This window comes from Delphinapterus leucas, chromosome 20 (assembly GCF_059928025.1).
Source record: "Delphinapterus leucas isolate spDelLeu-1000000601 "Yukka" chromosome 20, BTC_Dleu_Yukka2, whole genome shotgun sequence".
NCBI classification, from domain to species: domain Eukaryota; kingdom Metazoa; phylum Chordata; class Mammalia; order Artiodactyla; family Monodontidae; genus Delphinapterus; species Delphinapterus leucas.
In genome coordinates this window covers 12176650-12198952 of record NC_143148.1, presented here as the reverse complement: position 1 = coordinate 12198952, position 22303 = coordinate 12176650, and the positions used below count along the sequence as shown (strand labels likewise).

General features: G+C 56.5%; 2 protein-coding genes across 4 annotated transcripts in view; one reads left to right on the top strand and one right to left on the bottom strand.

Annotated features, from left to right (window-relative positions):
- Positions 1–10223, top strand: part of CCDC97 (coiled-coil domain containing 97) — a 21383-nt gene extending 11160 nt beyond the window's left edge. For both annotated transcript variants that reach the window (XM_022585595.3, XM_089902804.1), the window contains exon 5: positions 394–10223. In XM_022585595.3, coding sequence (XP_022441303.1) covers positions 394–514 — 121 coding nt within the window. In that variant the 3' untranslated portion in view covers positions 515–10223. The remainder of the gene's footprint in view (positions 1–393) is intronic.
- On the bottom strand, positions 6596–22303 carry TGFB1 (transforming growth factor beta 1). 2 transcript variants are annotated; one of them, XM_022585587.2, is made up of 7 exons: positions 21027–22303; positions 17894–18054; positions 15932–16049; positions 14041–14118; positions 13728–13878; positions 8446–8599; positions 6596–7942 (listed from the first exon to the last, which is right to left on the bottom strand). In XM_022585587.2, the coding sequence occupies exons 1-7, from the start codon at positions 21379–21381 to the stop codon at positions 7784–7786; spliced, it is 1176 nt and encodes a 391-aa protein (XP_022441295.1). In that variant the 5' UTR covers positions 21382–22303; the 3' UTR covers positions 6596–7783. The 2 variants fall into 2 exon arrangements, with proteins under 2 accessions (XP_022441295.1, XP_022441296.1); XM_022585588.2 differs by having other exon boundaries at positions 13728–13875; positions 21027–22302.

Sequence of the window (22303 nt, the reverse complement as noted above, 5' to 3'; positions counted from 1 at the left end):
CCACCACTGGATGCCAGTAGCAGCCCCCCAACTTGTAACCACCAAAATGTCTCCAGTTATCACAAATGTTCCTTGCGGGGGGGTGCAGAATCTTCCTGGTTGAGAACCACTGCCTCAGGGCCCAGATGTGGGCCCATGTGTCACCACATCTTCTGGCTTTTTAAGAGAAACCAGAAGTTTTCATGTAAAATCTCTGCTTTGGAAAATGCTGCCTTTTGTTTGAAGCCCTGAGAGAGGCAACATAACCCAGCTGTTAAGTTCGCTCTGACTTACAGCTGCCAGCCTATGGCCTTTCACTTCAGGGGGCCCCAGGCCCCAGCTCCTCTCCACAGAAGCGGGGAGGCTGGGGTGCAGGCAGAGCCAGCCCCTGACAGCTCCCCCCTCCCCTTGCAGCACCGTGGACGACAACCCTGACTTCGACAACCTGGACATCGTGGCCCGGGATGAAGAGGAGAGGTACTTCGACGAGGAGGAGCCCGAGGACGCACCCAGCCCAGAGCTGGACGGGGACTGATGGCTGCGGCGCCCGCCCCGTCCCCCGCCCCAACGAGGCTGCTGGTTACAGGCCAGGCCGGCTCAGTGACTTTCTCTAGGTGACAGCAGGGTGGCTGCCCTATACCACCAAGCCTCGCTAGGTCTGGTCCCATCTCCGCGGCCCCCTCCCCCTTGCTCTCCATTTCCTTCTCCCCCTGAACCCTGGTGCCTCTCCCTCCTCTCTCCTCTCTCTCAGTCTTTTTCTCACCACCTTTCTGTCTCCTGCTTTCTGTGTCTCTCGCTCTTTCTCCACCTCCCTCTTTTTCCTTTCTGTCTTTCTCTTTCTCCCCCTCTCTCTGTGCCTCGGCCTCTGTCCCCACAACAGGGCCCAGGATGAACATCCTCCCCTTGACCTAGGCCAGTGGGGCCCTTTGTCGCTGGAGCTGGCCAGGTTGAACCCAGAGCGGAGCTCCGCCTCTCCCTCCCCAGCCCCGCCTCTGCTCTCCTGCCCCTCTGTGCTTGAGACTCAGTCTCACACTCGCACCTCCTTGCCTCTGTTATGTTCCATCTCCTTCGGCCTCCCTCCATCTTTCGCAGCCTCTGTGCTGGCTCTGACCCTCTCTGTCTCTCAGCCTTTATCTCTGGGTTTCAGTACCCCCCCGCAAGGCCCTGAGCATCCCCCATCCTGGCTGCTGTGGGCCACAGAGCCTGACTGCGGAGTAATCAGGCCTCGCTGTGGGCAGTGGGGAGACCTTGGGGGTGGCCACCAGCTCTCACCTCTCCCTCAGGACCCAGGTTTGGGAGAGGTGTGCAGGGGCAGCGTGGGATCGTGGGCCTGCCAGGTCGGGTATAGAGGGAGAGGAGGGACTTTCCCCTCCCAGCCCCACCAGCCCCCCTCTGCCCAGCCACAATTTTCCCTTCCTTCACTTCCTCCACCTCCCTCTCCTGTTTACACTTCCAAAATATGCACAGGCTGTTATCATGGGTCCTGAGTCATCACACACACACACACACAGCCGGCCCCAGCATCCCTGCCCCAAGCCGGCCCCACCGAGCCCCCTGCCGCCCTGGGCTAATGGGAGCCAGATGGCCGCCTGGTGACTCAGCCACTGGCCTGTGGGAACCCAGGCATCCCGCCTTCCCATGCCCCCATACCCAGCTCACGCTCCCCCAGTAGACATACGCAGGGAAGGGGCCAGCTGCTAGCGGGGGAGGACACAGGCCATGTGTTAGAGAGGTGGGGCCCGGGGACCCCTCACTCCTGTGAGCCAGGCCTGAAGGACCCTCAAAACTGCCTTCTCCAGCATGGGGCCCAGAGTGCCAGGGAGACCCCACGGACTCCTGGGGCCACAGCTTTTGACCCCCAGGCCTCGCCTCTTCCCTCTGGCTCAACTGGAATTAGAGCCAGACACAGAAAGTGAGAGCTAGACAAGAGGCCAAGGGATGTTCAGACAGACTATTAAATAAGGAAACTTCCGGTTACTGAGCAGTTCTGTCCTGTGCCAGGCCCCAGCAAGGTGCCCGATGCTGCACTGAATCTTCCACACAGCCCCGCGAACGAGGGGCTCAGCTCCATCCCGTATGTGGGTCACAGGAGGCCCAGAAAGGAGATGTCACGTACTCAAGGCCACGTGGCCATCAGAGATGGAAACTCGGGTGTAGAATCGTAAGTCCTGGAGACCACCTCCTGGCCTGCCTGTCCGCTCTCAGGGCCACACAGAGTAGACAGACGCAGACTTCTTCAGGGGTAACGACTGAAGGAGAGTTAGCTGTTGAGGATAACAGCAGCTAACACCTTTGGGGCCCTCCTGGCGCGCTAGGCACTGTCCTTCCTGTGCACAGATGGACAGCATCATCTAGTGTTTAGTACCTGAGTCACTGAACCATCACAGAGGTCCCATGCAGTATAAACTGTCAGTACTGATAGGGTGTCTCCCAGAGGAGGCCCAAGGCGAGCCAGCCAGCTAGACTCACAGTTGGGAGAGACGTTTGTCTCGGGTGCTTGTATTGCTGCCCTCAAGTTGTGAGAGGTCTTTCATAATACAGGCATCAGCCCTGGGTGATGGGCGCATTTTTCAGCGGTCTGTCATTTGATCATTAAATTTGTGATACACTGTGCCATACCTAAATTCGTTACATACATTTTCTAAGTGATGAGAGACGGCAATTGAGTCAGAATTAGGGTTAGTCAGATGGCAGAGAAGGAGCGTCTGTCTCAGAGACCGAGGTGGAGCCCAGAGGCACTCCCCCATCACAGCCTCAGACCCGCTGAGACCTGGAGGTGCCCAGAGAGGCGCCTGCCCCTCCACTCCTGGTTCTGGGGTTGGGGTGGGCGGAGAGGCTGAGTCAGGGAAGGGAGAGCCCCTCCGAGGGCATCCGGCCCCCACCCCCGTGTCTCCTGTCTGTCCTGGCCAGGCTCTGCTGGCTGCCACCCCACCCCCCATGTCTGACACCTCTTTGCGTCCTGCCCCTCTCTCCTCATCCCCTCCAACCGCCTGCCTCGCTGTCCCTTCTCCCTGCTGCTGCTGTCTCCTTCCTCTGCCTCTCCCCTAGCTCCGTCTTCCCTTTCGGTCTGTCTCTGCAGCTCTCTGACTGTCATCGTCTCCCCATCGCTTCTCGTCTCCCCTCTCTCAGCCCCTTCTCTTCCCCCTTGTTGTGCCCGGGCCTCTGCCTCCTCTTCTGTCCTCTCCCTCCTTGTCATTCCCTCCCTCTCTGTCTCCGCGTCCCCGTGCCTTTCTGTCAGAGCCCCCCCCCCCCCGCCGCCTCGTCTTCACCCTCATTTTTTCCTACCCCTCTCTCCGCTGTCTCCTGGCCCACCGCCCTTGTCCCATCTCTGCTGGTCTCTCTCCCAGATCCTGGGAAGCCCAGCGGGGGTGTCGGGGTCAGGGCTTCACTGGTGGCCCCTGGGAGCCCAGAATGAGGGGTCACCACCTCGCCCCCACCCAGAAAGGGGGCAGGGAGGCTGCGGCCTGTCTGGCCAGAAGGAAGTGACTGTGCTGTGGCCTGGTCACCCCCACCCCCAAGACCTGCCCGGCTGCTGCCGCCCCCGGGCTGGGGCCAAGTAAACACAGCCGCCGGCAGCCCAAGATATTTATACTGAGGTCCGGGCGTGGGTCCAGTGCCCACCACAGCCCCTGCCCTGCCCTGCCCGCCACGGCCAGCCCCGAGCCAACGTGGCACCAGCCGGCAAGGGGACGTGCCGCAGGCACAGCCTGCACTCAGCATGGAGGCCGCATCGCTCGGGATGCCAGCGGCTTCACTAGGGACACAGGATGCCCCCCATCCCTGGAAACACCAGCACAGATGCAGCCCCACACGTGCAGCTGCTTGTGAACATGAACACACCCCACTGAAAACTCGAGAGTGATAGAGCAAAATAGAGACCCACACGACTGCCCACACACTGAAGTCATCAGCCCACATGTGGGGACACAAAATGCAGACGCCACCTGCTCACAGACACCCCTAGAGGCTGCGAGCACCAGTCCCGGAGACGGACACACTGGGAGGAGGACAGCAAGCATGTGGGAGACACACCCCGTAGACACACAAACATGCTCGGAATACCAGCGACGCACACACTGATCACGAAACGTAACCCAGAAGCTACTCACCCACAGACACAAACACTGGGGACCGCCACACACAGGCAGAACATCCTGAGTAGGAAACAGTGCACACACAATACCTCCTGGAAACACACTTCTCAGACCCGTAAACATACACGGAAAACACCCACACTTCTCATCAAGCTTATGCTAATAATGTGCAAATTTACACCCAGAAAAGAGAGCAAGTGTGCTGAGAAAAAATCCAGACACGTAACACACCCCAGGGATACAACCAACTCATACACGCAGACTAGCCGAGTCACACAGTGTCCGGACACGGAACCCAGAGTGCACACTGGCTTGTGCAGCAGAAACACAAAACACAGGTGCAGGCACAGCAAATGCAGCACGGTCTCACACACACACAGTTGAACCCGTGCTGGAGAGACACCAGATGAAAATCCCCCTTGGTCCATACCCAACACAGCCGTCAGGCACCCAGCCGTGTGTTAGAGACCCCTATGCTGGACACACAAAATTCACACCACAAAGCTTGCTGGGACACACACATACAAATTCACATTAGAAACACGAAAGACACCAACGCGCTGGATGTCCAGAGATCTAGGGGGAAGGGGGCTTTCTCTCCCTCCCCCCACCTCCCCCCTCCCTTTCTCCCTCTCACGCTGACCCCGTCCCAGGTCCCAGGCCTGTCTGAGGGAGGGGGCAGGAAGGCCTGAGCTGGCCTCCCCCGGCCCTGCTTCCTGCCCCTTGGGGGCAGGACGGGAAGCCGAGGCTCCAGCCGGAACCCAGGCTCCCCCCAACGACTTCCCTCGCCGCCCGGCCTGCCTGCAGAGGCGGGGGAGGGGAGCGGGGCGCCCCGAACCCCCGGGCCTGCCCCTGCGGCTGGCTGGGGGCCGGGCCCGGCCTTCCCGCGGGGCCAGGTGCCGGGAGGGGCGGGGCAGGAGCCGCCCCCGCGGCCGGGAAGGTGCTGAGCCCGCGGCTTTCCCCGTCCCCGCCGCCCGGGCGAGCGGGCGGGGTGTGGCCCGAGGGCGTGGCCAGGGCTCGGCGACCGCGGGAGCGCGCGGCCCGGTGTGCGGCCCGGACTTGTCCTGGGCCGAGGCGCGAGCTGGGCGTGTGAGGGCCACGGCCCCGGGGGTGTGTCTGGGTGTGCGGGACTCTCCGTCTGGGACCTGGGGTGTGACAGTGCGTCTAAGTATGACGGGTCGGCTACCGTCCGTAGGGCCGTGTGGGACTCCCCAGGCCTGAGCGTGTGGGGCCAGCCGATGTCAGGCCGACTGGGCACGACCGCCTGGCGGTCTGCGAGATACTGACGTGTCAGATCTCCGTGTGTGGTATGTGTCTGGGTGGGACTGTGACGTGTCAGGCCCTGTGCGTGCACACGGTGCCTGTTTGTGACCGTGACCCCATGGAGGATGTTTGTATAACTGTCGGTGGGTCGGGGCCGGAGTCTCTGTTTCATTTCCTGACGGGGCTCTGATGCTGTGAGGAGTGTGTCTGTGCATGGCACGGCCTCTGCATCTGTGTCCGCAGTGTGGTGGTTGTGCCTAGGATCCTACAGGATGTATTTGTGTGATTCCATCTTGCTGCGTCCCTATGGAAGTCTCTGCTTATGTTGTGTCCCAGCCAAGCTCCAAGGCTGGGCTGTGTGCACGTGATGGGGCGGCTGGTGACAATGGAAGCACATCCTTGGATAGGGAACTCCTCCGGCCCCCACCTCACCCCCAGCCCTCTATGGCTCCCAGACCTGGGCCAGGAGGAGTGACCACATTTCTACCGCTGGGCTGGGCTGGGCAGGCCCCGGGGCCCACTCATCCAGACCTGGTGCCACTGACCCACCTGCAAAGGAAGCTCAGCACTCACACCATCCTCCCCCAGGGCAGTCACTGAGCAAAGCAGGTCAAGGCCCCGGACCTGAGAAGGGCCGGGGAGAGAGAGGGGGGAACTGAAACCAGGGAGGAAGAGGGGAAACTGAGAAGCCAGAGAAAGAGGAAGCGGGAGAGAGTTCATCAGCAAGACCCCAGCAGATGGGAAGAAACACAGCAGAGGGAAACCCACCCCAGCTCAGGGTGCTGTCATTTCTCTCCTGGACAACTGGTCTCCCTGCAGTCACCCTCACACCCATTCAGTCTACTCTCAACCATCAACCAGAGGGACCCTCTGAGCACTTAAGTCAAATCACATCCCTCTTCTGTTCCAAACCCTGTCATGGTGCCTTCCTCTCTCAGAGTACAAGTTCTCACAGGTCCCCACAGGCCTGATGTGGTCTGGAAGGCAGGACCAGTGCAGAAGTTGTGGGCATAAGCCCTCAACTCTAGCTGCCTGGGTTTGAATCCCAGCTGTGCCGTTTGCTAACTATGTGACCATAACAAATAAGTTAACCTCTCTGTGCCTCAGTATTCCCATCTGTGGAGTGGGGAGCAAATGATCTCCAAAGCAGGAGTTGGCAGACGTTTTCTGTCAAGGGTCAGATAGTAAATATTTTTGACTTTGCACAGTTTCTACTCAACTCTGCCCCAGTAGCACTAAAACAGCCACAGACAGTACTGTACCAAGTGAGCATGGCTGTGCTCCAATAAAACTTTATTGACAGGGCTTCCCTGGTGGCGCGGTGGTTGAGAGTCCGCCTGCCGATGCAGGGGACACGGGTTCGTGCCCCGGTCTGGGAGGATCCCGCATGCCGTGGAGCGGCTGGGCCCATTAGCCACGGTCGCTGGGCCTGCGTGTCCGGAGCCTGTGCTCCACAACGGGAGAGGCCACAACGGTGAGAGGCCCGCTTACCGCAAAGGAAAAAAAAACAAAAACAAAAAAACTTTATTTACAGAAACAGGCAGCAAGTCAGAATTTGCCTGCAGGCAATAGTTTGCCAACCCATGCTCTCTTGGGCTGTGGGGAGAATGCCGTGAGCTAGTAGCGCCATACCTGGAGTGGAGAATTGTTATTATTCTCTGGCCTGTGAGTGTTACTTTCTGACTCAGATCTTAACACCCTTCCTCTTGCCCCTCCCTTCCAAACGCACTGGCCTCTTTCCTGCCTGTGTAGCTCACCCCAAGTTCATCTTTACTTCCAGGCCTTTGCTTTTGTCTTCCTACCAAGAACACCCTCCCCCAGGCTGCCTTCTTGGCTTCCTTCAAGTCCCAAATGCCACCTCGTCCAAGAAGCCCTCCCTCCTCCCCAAAGCCATCTCTTACCCATCCTGCTTTCCTGTTTTCGCACAACTTTACTATGTCTGTCTCCTCCCCAGAAAGTAGGTTCCTGGTAGGCAGGAACTATTCCCTTAACCTCTCTGGGCTTCCATTTCCTTACATTTAAAGTGGGTGTTATCAGAGTCTATCTCAGAGCTTTGTTATGGTGGTTAAATGAGTTAATTAACATAAGGGTCCAAGGTGCTCAATAAATAAATCTAACCCTTGTTCACCAGGAGTAAGAAACATAACAAGCGCTAAGAAGTGTTTGTGTGAGGAGGGGCAAATGAATGATGGGCAGAGACAGGAGGAGGCAGATGTAAGTGTCAATGTAAGGAGATGCGGGGGGCATTGGGGGGGGAGGTCGGGGAACGTCGGAAGAGAAACCCTAGTTAGGCACCCAATGACACAGAGACCCAGTCCTCTCTCCACCTTTAATGGACCCCAGGTGGGCTTGGGCGCGGTGTCCTTAAATACAACCCTGATGAGGCGGGCGGGGGGGCGGGGCCGGGCCTGCCGGGGTGGGCGGGACCTGCCGGGAGGGGCGGGGCCTCAGCTGCACTTGCAGGAGCGCACGATCATGTTGGACAGCTGCTCCACCTTGGGCTTGCGGCCCACGTAGTACACGATGGGCAGCGGCTCCAGCGCCTGCGGCACGCAGCACGGCGCCGCCGACGCGCCCGGGTTGTGCTGGTTGTACAGGGCCAGGACCTGCGGGGCGGGTGGGCGGGGTCAGGGTCGGGGGTCATGGGGAGGGTACCCCCACCCCGCCAGCCTCTCCCCATCTCCCTCTGTCTTATCTCATTCCGTTTCTTTCTGTTTCTCTGCCTCTCCCCAGTTTCCACTCTTGGCTTGTGTCTCATTGTCTTTCTCCTTCCATCTTCCTAATTCTCTATCCTCCTGCCTTTTTCTCTCTCATTGTGTCCCTCCGTTCCTCTCTTTCTCCTTCCATCTCCCCACCTCTTCCCAAGCCCAAGTTATGCATCTCCATGGGTCTCCCCGTATCTCTGTCTCCCTCTGCCTCGTGTCTCTAACTGCTCAGACCCTGCCTCTAGTTTCTCTCCCATCCCTTTGCCACCTCCCCGCCAATCTCCCTGTCTCCTCTCTTTCTGACTACTATCTCGCCAATTCATCTGGTTTTACCTCTTTTTCTCCCTCTCCTCCCTCGGTTCCTGCTACCCTCATCCCACCCCCAGCCAGGGCTCCAGACACACCTTGCTGTACTGCGTGTCCAGGCTCCAGATGTAGGGGCAGGGCCCCAGGCAGAAATTGGCGTGGTAGCCCTTGGGTTCGTGAATCCACTTCCAGCCCAGGTCCTTGCGGAAGTCAATGTAGAGCTGCCGAACGCAGCAGTTCTTTTCCGTAGAGCTGCAGGCCGGAGGGAGGGAGGAACCCGAGTCAGGAGAGCGGAGGGATGCCCCTCCTCCCCCGGCTGTGCATGTGTTTCACCCTGGTTGCCCGCCAGCACGGTCTCCATCCTGGTCTCCCTTGCAACCCCTGTGATGATAACAGCATTAACAGTAATAGTAATGATCATCACTAACACTGATAAAGCACTTCCTCTAGTCCAGCACTGCGCTAAGGGCATCCTCATAAACATCATCTCAGGCAATGCTCAAGCCTGTAAGAAGCCAAATGAACGTCCAGAGGGGGCTACACCAACCACAGCACATCCACACACTGGAACATAAAAAACACAATGCAGCTCCACGTGTACTGATATGTTCTACGTGTGCAACAAATGTTCACTGAGCTACTACCATGTGCTGGGCTGCGGTCTACTGGGGACGCAGTACAAACAAAACAGACAGAAATCCCTGCCTTATGGGGCCACATACTAGAGACTGTCTGTCGCTCCTCTGCTCTGAACAAGGCAAATGCCCAAGCCCTCGTCATGGACCACAAGGCGCTACCAGATCTGGCTGATCTCAACCCCCTCCCCACTCCCACTCTCGCTGTCCTTCGGCCACGTCACCATCCTCGCTGTTCCTGAGTCCCAGCTCAGGACATTTGCACTTGCTGTTCCCTCTGCCTGGCTTGCTATTCCCACAGATACCCACTCTGGCTCTGTTTCTTCACTCCGTTTGTATGTACGCTCAAATATCCCTCACTCAGGGACCCTTAACTCCTAGAACACTGCCTGGCATGCAGTAGGTGCTCAATAAGTATCAGTCAAACAAATGAATGTCGTCACCTCAGAGTCCTTCCTGGACCATCCTACCCAAAATACCAATCCAAATGTTTGTTAATTCCATACAGTGTAATAACAGCATTCAGTTATGTGAGAAAACATGAAAATGACTGCAGCTGAAATGGGGCAAATCTTAATACTTGTTGATACTGGATGAGAGTTCATGGGGGCTCCTTGTACCATCTTGGTTGCTTATGAATACCTTTAAAGTTTCCCCTCATAAAAAAAATTTCAATCAGAAGAGGAAAAATAAATCATCACAATGACTTCTTTCTTTCCCCTTCCTCAGATTTGTTTTCCTTCTTGCCACCTACTCTTTTATTAGATACTGACTTATTTATCTGTTCGTTTTCTGTCTTCCTCTGAGGACAGGACTTTTTGTCTATTTTGTCCCTAAATGTGTCCCTGCAACAGTGCCTGGCATATAGCAGGTGCTTAGCAAGTACTGGCTGTATAAAATAATTGATCAATATGTTAGGTCTTTTAAAAGCACATTGGAGGGACTTCCGTGGTGGTCCAGTGGTTAAGAATCCTCCTCCCAATGCAGGGGACGTGGGTCCGATCCCTGGTCGGGGAAATAAGATCCCACATCCTGCGGGGCAACTAAGCCTGCACCCCGCAACTACTGAGGCCACACACTCTAGAGCCTACTGAGGCGCCACAACTAGAGAGAAGCCAGCCCACGCGCCACAACGAAGAGCCCGCTCACTGCAACAAAGAGCCCGTGTGCCGCAACTAAAATCCAATGCAGCCAAAAAAAATAAATACTTTTTAAAAAACAAAACAAAATAAAAAATAAAAGCACATTGGAGAGTGGTGGTATGTAAGACTCTACTGCCCTGGACTCATGATCTCTGTCCCAGGCTCGGATGCAAAAGTCAGTCCTCCCCAGTCTGCGGCCCTGGCTCCTTCATGTCTGGAAGGAAATGGGGCATTTTCTGTGCTGGCCCCTGGGGCCATGGTTGAGATGGGCTGGGAACTTAACTAAAAAGCTTGACTCATGGGCAGCTGAGAACACTTTAAATTCCATGTTCATAACATACGAAAGAAACACTATGCAAAGTTACAGGTACAGCATGGTCCAAATTCTGTTTTGAATAGAAGGACTGGAGGGCAATATATTAAAATGCTGACAGTGACATTTCATAGGTGGCAATGTGATGGGGGATATCGTTCTGTATTTTCCAAATTCTCGATAGTGGGTATGTGTTACTTTTAGAATCAGAAAATAAAATTTAAAGAAAGAAAATGCAGTACCCCCCCCCAAAAAAAGACTATACCATTTGGACAAAATAAAAAACATATACATGGCTATGTGTAAGTGTCTCATACAGAGACTCTCTGGGAGGAGACAGAAATACAATAAAAGCCTCCTCATAGAGGGGCTGGGGGCCGGAGCTGGAGGGTCTCTGAGTATCCTTTCTGGGTTTGATCCAAGTGCATGCATTTTCCTACTCAAGAATCAATAGAGGGAAAAAAAAAAAAAAATCAATAGCGGGAATTCCCTGGCAGTCCACTGGTTAAGACTCCATGATTCCACTGCAGGGGGCACAGGTTCGATCCCTGGTCAGGGAACTAAGATTCCGCATGTGTGTGGTGCGGCCAAAAAAAAATATCAATAGAGAATTCCCTACAAGGCAGGTCTTATTATTATTCCCATTTGCAGGATGAAGAAAAATTAAGCCTCAGAGAAAGGGGGATGTTGTCTGTTCACTTGTAGCCTACATGTGGTGGAGCTTGGGGCCAGGTTCACAGCTAACTCTGTGCGGCCCTGGAGTCTGTGGCCTCACCTGCCCAGTGCAACCATGTCAGCTTAAGCAGAGGGGGAAGAGGCAATGTGACAGGATCTCCCAGGGCAAGACAGGCCTCTCCCAAGAGCCACAGGACGTTGAGAAGGAAGTTAGGAAACTTAGATTCCTGTGAGTTCAGCCTGGCGCCTCCCCAGTCTGGCTGGGCCGCAGTTCCCTCATCTGTACAAAGATGCAAGGGATGTTGGATCAAATAAGATGTTGTTAAGGGCCCAGGAGGCGTCAGGAAATCCATGGATGGGCTGAGGGAGGGGCCTGAGCCCCCCAAACCATATGCACCTACGTGTGTATGTATAGGCATATTCTGGGGAAAAAAGGTTCCTGGCTTTCGACTTCTCAAGGGGTTCCCGGACTCACAAAAGGGGAAGAACCACTGTCCAGAATAATCTTTCATTTCTGGTCCAACTGTGCCAGGGTGCTGAGGTCCTAAGACTTGAAGTGTGTGATTCTATTATCCAACTCAACTGTTCTCCCTGTAGGGTCCCTGGAGCAGCAGCACCGCCTGGGAAATTGTGGGAAATGCAAATTCTCAGGCCCCACCCCAGACCCACTGAATCAGAAACTGGGGGTGGGGATGGGTGGGAGACAGCAGGCCACATTTAACAAGTCCTCCAGGTGACCCTGAGGTGCATGCCTGGGGCCTGCTGCTTTCCAGGTCCTGTGATACACGCAGTCCAGGCCCTTGCAACTCTGCCCTCCAGTCTACCAGGACCCAACAGGGCCTGACGAGTAAAAGAAACCCACTTGGGGGACTTGCCTGGCAGTCCAGTGGTTAAGACTCTGCACTTCCACTGCAGGGGGCAACAGTTTGATCCCCAGTCAGGGAACAACTCAGATCCCACATGCTGCGTGGCTCGGGCCAAAAAAGAAAAAAAAAAAAAAGACCCAAATATGGTCTATACGTGGCAATTATTTGATACATATTTTAATATTCTATTTTAAAGTCTACAGAACCATCTCTCTGTTTCCCCACTTTGTATTGTATTTGTTGAAGAAACTGGGTCAGGTTTCCCACGATCTAGATGTTGCTGACTGCAGGACCACGGTGTTGTTTAACGTGTTTCTCTGTTCTCATATTTCTGGAAAACTGGATCTACCGCACTGATCAGCTTCAGGTTTGATGTTCTGGGAAGACTTCCTAAGTGACGTTGTGTCCCTCATGTGGCTGGCACTCTCTCACTGTAATAGTATAAGCTGCTGGCACTCAAGACCTCAATCCATTCATTCATCCACAGGATTGCTGGGCAGAGGGTGGGATCTGGTGGTGAAGGAGTTTGGGAGCAGAGCTGACTTTCCAGCAGGAGAACTGCATGTAACAAAGCCCAAAGGCACCATCAAAATATCAAGCAGGGGAGGGCCAAGGTCACATTATCACTCTAAACTCGCAACATTCTAACTCTGAACTTCAACATTCTAGGACTACAGCTTTTCAGTTTTCTTAGACTGCAATACACCAGCCTCTCAAGATTCTAACACACCAACAGCTTTCCAGCTTTCTAGGATTCCCACATTCCAGCTCTCCAAGATCTTGGCATTCTTGAATTCCAATATTTCAAAACTGCATTCCAGGGCTTCCCTGGTGGCACAGTGGTTGGGAGTCCGCCTGCCGATGCAGGGGACGCGGGTTCGTGCCCCGGTCCGGGAAGATCCCACATGCCGCGGAGCGGCTGGGCCCGTGAGCCATGGCCGCTGAGCCTGCGCGAACGGAGCCTGTGCTCCGCAACGGGAGAGGCCCCAACAGTGAGAGGCCCGCGTACGGCAAAACAAACAAACAAACAAACAAAAAAACCTGCATTCCAACATTCCACAATTCTGAGCCCATCACTCAAGAGGTCCAAGCTGCCACTTTCTAAGATCACAGCCTTCCAAGATTCTCACAAGATTCCAGCCCTGAGTCCCAACATTCTAGGTTACCGAGACTCTGGCTTTCTCCAACTCCAACATTTGTGGATGCAAATATTTTAACACAGGATTCCACTATTCTGGGCCCAATAGTCAAGGACTCCAATCTGCCGATACGGGAGACTCTAGTCTGTCAATCGTATAGGAATCCAACATGGGCAATCTTCCAGTTCTGAATTCCCAAGTTCTAGGATCCCAACATCCCTTGAGTCCAACATTCTCAGATTTCAGTAATGAATACCGATTCTCACATCCTAGAATCCCCACATGCTCGAACCCCAACCTGCCAGCAGGACAGGAATCTAACGTGGCGACCTTCCAATAGTGAATTCTCACATTCTCCGTGTTCAACATTCTAATAGTCTCTGATTGCAACCCACCAGCAAGAGAGCCACCTGATCTCAGCATTCGAGGACTCCCAGTTCCCACATCCCAGCATCCTAGGCCTCGGACCTCATCCCCTGAACGCTCCAGGCTGAAGGAGGTGCCAGCCCAAGCATAGCACCAGCCAGGTGCCCAATGTGCGGTGCCTGCTCAGCAGACGGCAAGGAGGCCCCCAGCCCAGAAGGCGTCAGGGAAAGGCTGCAAGGTTCACCTGAAGCAGTAGTTGGTGTCCAGGGCTCGGCGGTGCCGGGGGCTGTGCAGGTGCTGGGCCCTCTCCAGCGGGGTGGCCATGAGGAGCAGGAAGGGCCGGTTCATGCCATGAATGGTGGCGAGGTCACCCCGGCGGCCGGAACTGAACCCTGCTTTGGTTTGGGAGTCAGGAGGTAGGGAGGGTGGGGGAGACATACACACACTCTCAGATGGATGAATGGGAGATGGTCAAGGGGAAGAAACACACACACACACACACACACACACACACATCACTGGTGGGCATGGGGCCGGGCCGGGGAGGTGGGCCTCACCGTTAATGTCCACTTGGAGTGTGTTATCTTTGCTGTCACAGGAACAGTGGGCACTGAGGCGAAAGCCCTCTATTTCCTCTGTGGGAGTGGAGAGAGGGAAGCCAGTGTGAGGGGGCGGCTCACCCAGCCCCTGGGGGAGGAGAAAGGAAGTAGCAAACCCCCGGAGTGGGGGTGGGGGGACCTCCTTCCTGCCCCTTCCCCTGCCTGGCCTCTCACTGCACCCTCGTGCTCCAGTCCTTTGCCTTGCAGCCTCCTCCTCCTCCAGGTCTCAGCTCAAAGGCCACCTCCTCCTGGAAGCCCTCCAGGACACAGCCCCTCCCCCACTATGACAGCACTTCATTTTCTCCATAGCACTTACCCTGACGTTTGTATCTGGCTATTTATTCCCCTCTTTGTTCTCAGTGGCAAAGCAGGATACGTGGGGGCAGGGATCCTTGTTTTCTTGTTCCCCACTGGGCCTGGCCCACAGTCGTAAAAACAAACATCTCCTGAGTTCGCACTGGGTGCCAGACCCTGTTCTAAACACTTTTTGTGCGTTATTTCCTTTAATCCTCACCAAAGCTCCCCATTTTACAGATGAAGAAGCCAAGGCCCACGGAGAGGGGGTGACTTGCCCAAAGTGGGAAAAGGCAGGGCTGGGATGCAAGTGCCTGGGCTCTTGTCCCAGGGTCGGTGTGGAAGAAAGTTTTCTTGAATGAATGAGTGAATGCCTTTCTAAGCTCCCACTATGTGTTGGACCCTGTGCTGGGGGCTCTGGACTCAGCAATCAGCCCAGGACACTTGTCCCAGCGCTCACCTGCTCCCTAACCCCCATCTTTTCCTCTAGCCAAACCATCACTTATCTCATGAGTCTCAACACCATCATCCTCATCCAGGAAGCCCTCCTGGACCCCTCCAGATGGGTTTGGATGCCCACTCTCGGCTCCCACAGCACTTATGGCCTCCCCCATCCCGGCCCTGGTCATTGTGGCCATCACAATGGGAGTCAGGCGGGCTCCCTGCTAGGGCTTTGGCAAGATTTCCTAGGTGTCTAGAAGTGACTGTGGGCCCCATGAGGGCAGGCCTAGAAGTTGTCATGGTTACCACTGTGTCCCCCACACCACCCGCACAGGGCCAGGCACATAGCAGGAACCTACTGGCATCTACTGAGTGAAGGAATGAATGAGAGGGAGACTAGGAAGGGAGATGTGGGTACTGTGGACTCAGATGGGACAGGACAGACAGTCCTCTTCTGGACAGATCAGGTGTGTCAGGCTCTCCCTGGACTCGAGGGCTCTGCACAGCCTATCCCTCCGCCTTGAACACTCTTGCCCCTCCGTCTTTCCCAGGCTGGCTCCACTGATCCCTCAGACAACCGCTCTAATGTCCCCTCTTCCAGGAAGCCCTCCCTGATTTCCCAGGCTGGGTCAGGCACCTCCTCTGGGCTCCCCCTCCCAACCCTGCCCACTCTGGGACATTACTACCTGGTTTTCAGGTCTTTCCCCCAAATCCCTTAACCCGAGCAATGGATGATAAGCTTCATGAGGGCAAGTATGGTGCTGTTTTGGTTACTGTTGTGTCCCCAGCATCACCCAGCACAGGGCAGGTGCTCAGGAAATGGATTTACCATTAATCACTCAGGTTTGAGTGCCTGGAAGGAGGCCCAGGTCTGGGCTCTTTGGCACCAACATGGGGTGGGCGGTGCTAGGAAGGGGAGCCCCAGGACAAACAATGGGGTCAACCCCATTACAAAATAGGGGTTGGGGGGGACTTCCCTGGTGGTCCAATGGTTAACAGTCCGCGCTTCCACTGCAGGTTCGACCCCTGGTCGGGGAGCTAAGGTCCCACATGCCACGCAGTGCGGCCAGAAAACACAAAAAAAATAGGGGTGGGGCAGACAAGCAATCCTCACCTCCGTGGGTCAGCCACTGCCGCACAACTCCAGTGACGTCAAAGGACAGCCACTCCGGCGAGTCGCTGGGGGCCAGCAGCCGGTTGCTGAGGTAGCGCCAGGAATCATTGCTGTATTTCTGGGGGATAATGAATTGGGGGGAGAGACAGTGGGTAGATGCTGCCACACACCCCTCATGTACACAGCACCCCTGAGTCCATCTCCCCGAAAAGGGCTTCCACACAGTCCTGCAGACTGTCCCCTCCCAGACACCCAAACCGAGGGGCCCACAGGAGCCACCCACCCCACAGCAGCCCAGAGGGGAGAGAGAACCCCAGGCTGGGGGGGTCAAGGCACCTGGGCAGCTCATCCTCTATGCCTGACCCCGGCGTGGCCATGGAAAATTCCTCTCCCCTTTTGTCCTTGGTTTCCTCACTGATGAAATGCCAGGCGGCCCCTTTCAGCTTGGACAGTCCACGATGCCACGATTCTCCTACTGACATCGTAGGGGTCACTGACTATAGGCAGTTCTGCAAATTTGGCCCCCCAAATTCTGAGAGTCTATCACGTTCCTTCTTTTTTGAAAAAAATGTATTTATTTTTTATTTATTTATTTTTGGCTGCTTTGGGTCTTCGTTGCTACGCGCGGGCTTTCTCTAGTTGCGGCGAGCGGGGGCTACTCTTTGTTGCGGTGCATGGGCTTCTCATTGCGGTGGCCTCTCCTGTTGCGGAGCATGGGCTCTAGGCGCACGGGCTTCAGTAGTTGTGGCACATGGGCTCAGTAGTTGTGGCTCGCGGGCTCCAGAGTGCAGGTTCAGTAGTTGTGGCACATGGGCTTAGTTGCTCCGCGGCATGTGGGATCTTCCCGGACCAGGGCTCGAACCCGTGTCCCCTGCGTTGGCAGGCAGATTCTTAACCACTGCGCCACCAGGGAAGTCCCGAGTTATCACTTTCTAGAAGTTATGTTAGAAGTCATTCCATAACGCCAGTGCTCAGTGGCACCCCAAGAATTACACCTTCAATGAGCCTGAGACATTCCAGAGGACTCATGTTCTACAAACCCACGAGTCTGACATGCCACAAACCTAGACCTTGCAGACGCCTGACATCCATGTGGAATGATCCCCTGGGAGCTGGCAGGATAAAAACGAATTCTCTAGACTCCAAGAAGTTAACATCAGACAAAGTTCCCTTGTTTTGTTTTTTTTTTTTTGCTGTACGCGGGCCTCTCACTGTTGTGGCCTGTCCCGCTGTGGAGCACAGGCTCCGGATGCGCAGCCTCAGCGGCCATGGCTCACGGGCCCAGCCGCTCCGCGACACACGGGATCCCCCCGGACCGGGGCACGAACCCGTGTCCCCCGCATCGGCAGGCAGACTCTCAACCACTGCACCACCAGGGAAGCCCAAAGTTCCCTTGTTGTAAGAGTCTAACACCTACTACTGAATCTAACGTTCCACATGACAGGGATTCTGGGTCACATAACCTTCAAGAGAATCCAGAACTTCTTGAGGCTCCAATCTTCCTGGAGACTCTTCTAGAAAAGAGCTAACCAAGAGAACTTTCTGTGATGATGGAAAAGTTCTTTATCTGTGGTGTCCAAAATAGTGGCTGCTAACCCCATGTGACTACAGGCCTCTTGAACTATGGTCAGTGAGACTGAGGAACTGAATTTTTTCTTTTATTTAATTTTGATCAACTTAAATGGCCATATGTGGCTAGTGGCTACTGTGTGGGGACAGAGCACTTTGAAAGTCTGCAACCTTTACAGAGATTCAAACTTTCAAAAGTCCTGAGTTCTTAGAATCCAACTCCTAAGATTCCGGCCTTCTAAACGTTTAACCTTCTAGGGCTCTAGGAGTCTGAAAGCTTCAGAGCCCTGTGATTCCACAGTCTGTGCCTTCAGGATCGGTCACTATGGACCCTGAAGCCACCAGCCTTCCAGCCGCCCCAGCCCAGGCCACCTCTGGGGCCCTCGCCCCCACCTGGTACAGCTCCACGTGCTGCTCCACTTTTAACTTGAGCCTCAGCAGGCGTAGCTCTGCCCGAGAGAGCAACACAGGTTCGGGCACCGCTTCCCGGAGCTCCGACGTGTTGAAGAGCATATACATGCTGTGTGGGCTACGCTTGATTTTCCCATAGATTTCTAGGCAGAAGGAGCCGAGAGGGGGGATGTCAGGGTTTGACAGGGGCAGGGGAGCTGGCGCACCCCAAGTCAAAGAGCCCTGGGTTGGAGTCTAACCCTGACACGTTTTAGCTGTGTGACCTTAGGTGACTGGCTTCTCCTCTCTGGGTTTGTTTCCACCTCTTTAAACGGGATCTTATCCACCCTTCCCTCCCATCAACTGGGAAGTGCCCCCTCAGTACAAAGCTGGCACAGGGCTGGGCACTGCTCTACCTGCTTAGGCCTCCCCAGCACTTGGAGCCTCAAATGCAAGTTATGTCGCAGCACAGGGATCAAGGGCATTTGAACCGGACTGTGCCTCTACTGCCTTCTTTCTTGGGCAAGTCACAAGCCCTCTCGGAGCCTCAGTTTCCTATTCTTTGGGGAAAGATCAACCTGACATCAAGTTCTCTGCCTCCCAACCCAGGCTCTCCTAACTGAAGCGCGGGAACTTTGGGCAAGTGAATTCCTCTCTGTGTGCCAGATTCTCACCTGTAAGACAAGGACTGATTACAGGTTGCTAGTGTGAAATAAGCGAGATGATGCAGATAAAGTATGTCGCACAGAGTCTGTATACAATGCTTACTCTAATGTGTGTGTTCAACATCCCCATGAGGAAGATACTATTAGTATACCCGTTTTATAGATGGGAAAACTGAGGCAAAGAGATGAAACAATTTGCCCCAAGATCACGCAGCCAGGAAGCTGCAGAGTGGGGATTCAAACTCAGCCAGTCTGATTCCAGAGGCTGTGCTCTTAAGCCCTAGGTTATGCTGCCTCCCTGCTAATGTGACATTACTCTTGTTGTTGTTGTTATTATTATTATTGTTTCCCTCCCCAGCTGGTTAGAAAAGGCAAAGTTCATTCTAGGTAAGAATGGCTTTGGGGGCGGGGGAAGGGGAACAGAGAAAATTAGGAAGTTTTCTAGCCTAGGAAAAGGTGGGGGTTGGGAAAGAGCGGGGCAAGCCATGAACTCCTGGATCAACTGGGACAGCTGCTTTAGGCCTCTGCAGTGGGGGCATGGAAATGGTGGAGACATCCGATGAGAAAGGACAGAGGAAGCCCCTTCTGTGGGTCTCCTTCCCCTACTCCTCCCCTCTCTAGTCGGGCCAGCCCCTGCCCCGCACAAAAAAAGCCCTATCTTGGCCCAGGAGTTACTCAGCAGACCCCAAAGGAAGGGTAGAGTCCAGGCCTGGGAGACAGATAGGGAAGAAGAGAGATAGAAGGGGCAGGAACGGTCAGAGGGAGAGATGGAGAGTAGGGTATGGAGGAGAAAAAGCGAGAGAGAGGGAAGAGATGGGAGACAGACACACGGGGAAGAGAGACATAGGGTTTGGGAGCGAGATGGAGGCAGAAGAGGAATGAAGAGAGATTGAAGGTATCAATGTTGGAAAAATCTCTACAACCAAGCGCCGAGTTATCACTTTCTAGAAGTTATGTATGAAGCTACGACGGAAAAGGTGAGACGGAGATGTGGGAGGGTAGGGGTGTCATTCGGCTGAAGCGGCAACTGGGTACACAAATGGGCCAGAGACCCACAAGTCTAATGCCCAAGAGGGAAAGTGAAAGCAGGGGGGTCGCCCCCAAGCCTCTGGGCCACGCGGGACGCCTGGGTCTCCGCGGGCGCCGATGGGATGGGCCCAGCGTTAGTGCCGCCCTGAGCTGGGGGTGAAGGGGGCGGGAGGCGCCGCTGCCACCGCGAGGGTGGGGACCGGACCTGCCTCGTCTCGCCCCAGGCTCCGCGCGCGATCCCCGCCCCCCGAGGCACGGGAAGGAAAGGAAGGGAGGGAGGGCTAGGTGGCCGGACGCTGGGGTTTCCCCAGCCTCCTTGAGAGGAACTAGGAGTTTGGGGTCCAGGCTCTCAGCATTCAGCTCTGCTGGGGTTCTCCAGTCCCCTTCCGGAAGCGCAGGCTCCTCCCCCCGCGCGTGGCACACACGTGGGGCTTCCTCACCCCTACCAGCTCGGTTTTCTCACCCGGGGTCTTGTAGAGTCGCACCCACCCACCTCTCCCTCTACGGCTCGACTCCTCACTCAGCCCTCTCCCTTCCATCCCGCGGCGTGGCGGAGGCTCGCTGCTCCCAGCATGGCACCGTCCATCTCTCCTCTGCCCGCTCCCAGGTCCATCTTTCCCACGCTTGTCTCTCCGCTCTGTATACCCCTTCCCACGACCCAGTATTCTAGGTTTCCTGGGGGCTCGCTTCCTCCGCTGGACTTCCTCCTCTCACGTCCGTCTGCGAAATAGAGCACCTCCCGGCGCATCTCCGGCATCCCCCTGGGGTCTCCGCTTCTCTCCCGCCAGTTTTCCCCACCCTACGACCTCGCGCCCCCTTTTGACCTCGCATTGATCACCCCCTCCCCGCCTCTCTCTCTAAGCCCTTCCCCAATCCCGCGTGTTCTTCGTGCCGTGTGCAAATGCGTCCACTCTCCACTTTCTGGAACCTCTGGGGTTCGCTTCACCTAGTTTTTCTGTCCTTCTTGAATCTTCCTGCCTCATGACCCCTGAGCTCTGGGTCAACTTTCCCCACTACCTCTCCTCTCCCCAATGCCGGGGTCCTCACTTCTCCCAAAGCGAGCTCCCTCTCTGCGGGACCCACCCACGACCCCCGCACTCTAGTGCTCCCTGCAAGGGGAAGTCTTTTTCTACACCCCCACCCCGTAACTGCTTCGCTTCTCTCCCTCTAAGGGACTCCCCCCGCCCACGATCTCGCATGTTCCTGTAGCCCTCCAAAAGCGGTCCACTCCGCTCACTATCTCCTCTTCAAGACCAGATACCTGGGGGGTAGGGAGCTCAGCCCTATCCTCTCTGAGACTCCCCCTCCCAAGTTCCCGGCGCCCCCGGGGGTCCTCTTCCCCCAGCCAGTTTCCTCTACCGGTAATTTCCTCCCCGTGACCCCTGCACTCCGGCGCCCCCTGGGGGCTCCCCTCCAGGGTTCCCCTGCCCCTCCGAGCTCACCGTTGCTGTTTTCCACCATTAGCACGCGGGTGACCTCCTTGGCGTAGTAGTCCGCCTCTGGCTCAGGCTCAGGTTCGGCACTTTCCCCGGCCACCCGGTCACGGGTACTGTTGTAAAGGGCCAGTACGGCCTCGGGCAGCGGACCGGGCGGCACCTCCCCCTGGCTCGGGGGGCTGGCGAGCCGAAGCTTGGACAGAATCTGGCCGCGGATGGCCTCGATGCGCTTTCGCTTCACCAGCTCCATGTCGATGGTCTTGCAGGTGGACAGTCCGGCGGCCGGCCGGCCAGGCGGCAGCACTAGTAGCCACAGCAGCGGCAGCAGCAGCGGCAGCAGCCGCAGCCCCGAGGGCGGCATGGGGGAGGCGGCGCCCCCGGCACAGCCGGGAGCGCGAGCCGGGCTGGGGTGGGAAGAGGGAGGCCCCGCCCCTACAGGGGCTGGGGGGGGGGTCTCCCGAGGAAAGGTAGGAGGGTCTGGGGAGGGAGGGAGTTGAGGCCCTCAGGGAGGACGGAGCGGAGCTGGAGGGGCGGCTCTGATGGGTGTGTTCTCGGTATCCCACGGCAAAAACCGAGATGAGCGAGATCTGGTACCAAAGGTGGGTGGTCTTGAATAGGAAAGCTGGGGCAGGTCTGAGATTAATCCCGTCTCCTGGATCCCGGAGGAGAAGGGTCCTTGGATGCGCGGGGCTCAAGAGAGAGGCTAGGAGTTGGGGGCCGTGCGGGAGGGTGCGACCGATGTCTGGGGTCGAGTCCTCGCGGGAGTCGGGTATGAGGCTCCTGAGGGCTGGTCCGGAATGGGGGCGCCCGGGGAACGCCGTGTGGGGGGAAGGAAGGGAGCAAGCGTCCGAGGCGGTGCAGGGCGGAGGTGCGGTCTGGGGTCCCCCAGTCCTGCCTCGCGGAGCAGCGCTGCGCGAAGGTCCCCGCGCCTTTGGCTCCCAGCAGCAGCGGAAAAGTCTCAAAACTTTTTTCCTCTTCTCCCAACCAGCTCGTCCCTCCTCCCGCTCCTCCTCCCCCTCCTCCCCGCAGTGGCGGCGGCGGCGGCGGCGGGGGCGGCGGCGGCGGCTCGTCTCAGACTCTGGGGCCTTGGGCTGCTCCTCGGCGGCTCCTTCCTCCGTTCCCGGCTGAGGCCGGCCCCGCGGGCGGCTTCGAGCCGGGGGGTGCCCCGGAGGGGGCGTCCCCCCTGCCCCCGGCCGGGGGCCTCGCTGTCTGGCGGATCCGCGGCGGGAGGAAGGGAGTGGGACGGCCTGGGGCGCGAAGGGCGGCGGCGGCGGCGAGCGGCT